Source organism: Clupea harengus, unplaced genomic scaffold (genome assembly GCF_900700415.2).
Source record: "Clupea harengus unplaced genomic scaffold, Ch_v2.0.2, whole genome shotgun sequence".
In the NCBI taxonomy this organism is placed as follows: domain Eukaryota; kingdom Metazoa; phylum Chordata; class Actinopteri; order Clupeiformes; family Clupeidae; genus Clupea; species Clupea harengus.
In genome coordinates this window covers 1-1,973 of record NW_024881117.1, presented here as the reverse complement: position 1 = coordinate 1,973, position 1,973 = coordinate 1, and the positions used below count along the sequence as shown (strand labels likewise).

Sequence of the window (1,973 nt, the reverse complement as noted above, 5' to 3'; positions counted from 1 at the left end):
CAGTCACAGCAAACAAAGAAATGTCCTGTTTGAATGAAACGCTAATAAAGACGAGAGAAAAGGAAAAAAGAAGCACAAACCGAGAACCTTTGAAAGACTAAAAAACGAAACAAGCAGAGAGAGAGGGAGAGAGCGAGTGAAATAAAAAAAAAGGAAAGATGTGCACAATGTGTACTGGTGATTCATCCCCTTGTTCCCCTGCCCCAGATAAACACACCTGACAAACAGGCCTCACAGCCCTGCATGAGGGTCCTGGCACTGTGGAGCCCTCACAGGAGGGAAGGACTGAATCATCCCCCATGTCACCTCACTAGCCTGGGGGAAGGCTCCTCTGGACCGGCCTAAGGGGGTGGGGGGTGTGATCACTGATGGAGGGCCTGTTTAAGATGCCCATAGGAAGCTGGGAGTAAGAGCTGAGGGGGGTTTTGGGCCACTGTTAAGTTTTAAGACTGATGTTTACAAGGGGAAGGGAGAGCAGTTTGTCTTTGTGACTGTCTCTCTGTGTGTGTGTGTGTGTGTGCGTGTGTGTGTGTGTGTGTGTGTGCGTGTGTGTGTGTGTGTGTGTGTGTGTGTGTGTGTGTGTGTGCGTGCGTGTGTGTGTGTGTGTGTGTGTGTGTGTGTGTGTGTGTGTGTGTGTTGATTTTTCACAGCCTGTCAGCCTAAATTAAATCTCTCCACATAGCCCTGCATAGTCAACTCCATCCCCATAAAAGAACGTGGTGACAGAGAGGCCTGCATGCTTTATCTCTCTGTCTCTCTCTCTCTCTCTGTCTCTCTCTCTGTCTTTGTCTCTTTCTCTCCATTATTTATACCCTTCTTTCTCTCCCCACTCATTTGCTGTGGTTTTTCATAGTGCTGTTCTGTCTTTGAGCACACTCTGAGATGTGAGACGTGATGCTGACAGCCTCTGTGTGTGTGTGTGTGGTGTGTGTGTGTGTGTGTGTGTGTGTGTGTGTGTGTTACAGAGGAAGGTGATGTTCTGGTTTGCCACAGGAGGAGCCGGGTTCTGTCTGAGCAGACGGCTGGCCGAGAAGATGGCGCCCTGGGCTAGGTGAGAGTCATTGCTGTCAGAGTGTGTGTGTGTGTGTGTGTGTGTGTGTGTGTGTGTGTTTGTGTGTGTGTGTGTGTGTGTGTGTGTATGCGTGTGTGTGGGTGTGTATGTGTGTGTGCATGGGCTAGCATGGGTATCTTACGTGAATGCGCCTGCACATGCATGTGTGTGTGTGTGTAAGTGTTGGTGTTTAAATGTGGTTGGTTGTGTGTCTGTGCAAGTTATCATCTAGTAGCTCTAAAACATTTGAACATATCCTGTGTATATACAGTACATATATATATATATATATATATATATATATATATATATATATATATAAACACAGGATATGTTCAACTATAAATATGTATATAGATAGATAAACATACATATGCATCTTGTGTGGATTATCTCTCCAGTGGCCCCAAATTCGAGGAGACCTCCGCAGCCATCCGGCTGCCAGACGACTGCACTGTGGGCTTCATAGTGGAGAGGAGGCTGGGCGTGCGGATGGTCCACAGCCCCCTGTTCCACTCACACCTGGAGAACCTGCTCATGCTCACCCCCAGACACATACCGCAGCAGGTGAGCACACCTGTACTCACACCCCCCCTCACACCTCGCCTCTCTAAAGGTGGCAGCTAACCTAAATTGACTTGCTTTTTTTGCAAATGCTTTTATCTAAAGCTACGCACAGTATTGCACAGATATACATTTTTTCTGAGGATGTATGCTCTCCGGGGTGTCGTACCCATGACTCTCGTATTGTTAGCGTCTTAGCTCTGCCGCTTGAGTTAACCTGCCGCCGTCTCCTCTGCACTCTCTTTAACTGATGAATGATGAAACGCTCACTCTGAAATAGACTTCCTCACGTACCCACCCACCTACTCACTCACTCTCTCACTCTCTCGGCCGTCACTCTCCACACTGTCGCTGCTCA

The 1,973-nt window shown here is 47.9% G+C and overlaps 1 protein-coding gene across 1 annotated transcript; it reads left to right on the top strand.

Moving 5' to 3' along the window:
- The first annotated feature begins 945 nt into the window (after positions 1-945).
- On the top strand, positions 946-1,891 carry LOC122132777 (beta-1,3-N-acetylglucosaminyltransferase manic fringe-like). Its single transcript, XM_042707351.1, has 2 exons — positions 946-1,051; positions 1,453-1,891. The coding sequence occupies exons 1-2, from the start codon at positions 975-977 to the stop codon at positions 1,676-1,678; spliced, it is 303 nt and encodes a 100-aa protein (XP_042563285.1). The 5' UTR covers positions 946-974; the 3' UTR covers positions 1,679-1,891.
- Positions 1,892-1,973: the final 82 nt, after the last annotated feature.

Coding starts and splice junctions, on each gene's coding strand:
- LOC122132777 (XM_042707351.1), top strand. CDS start 975: ATGTTCTGGTTTGCCACAGGAGGAGCCGGGTTCTGTCTGAGCAGACGG. Junction 1,052..1,452: donor AAGATGGCGCCCTGGGCTAG/GTGAGAGTCATT, acceptor TTATCTCTCCAG/TGGCCCCAAATTCGAGGAGA.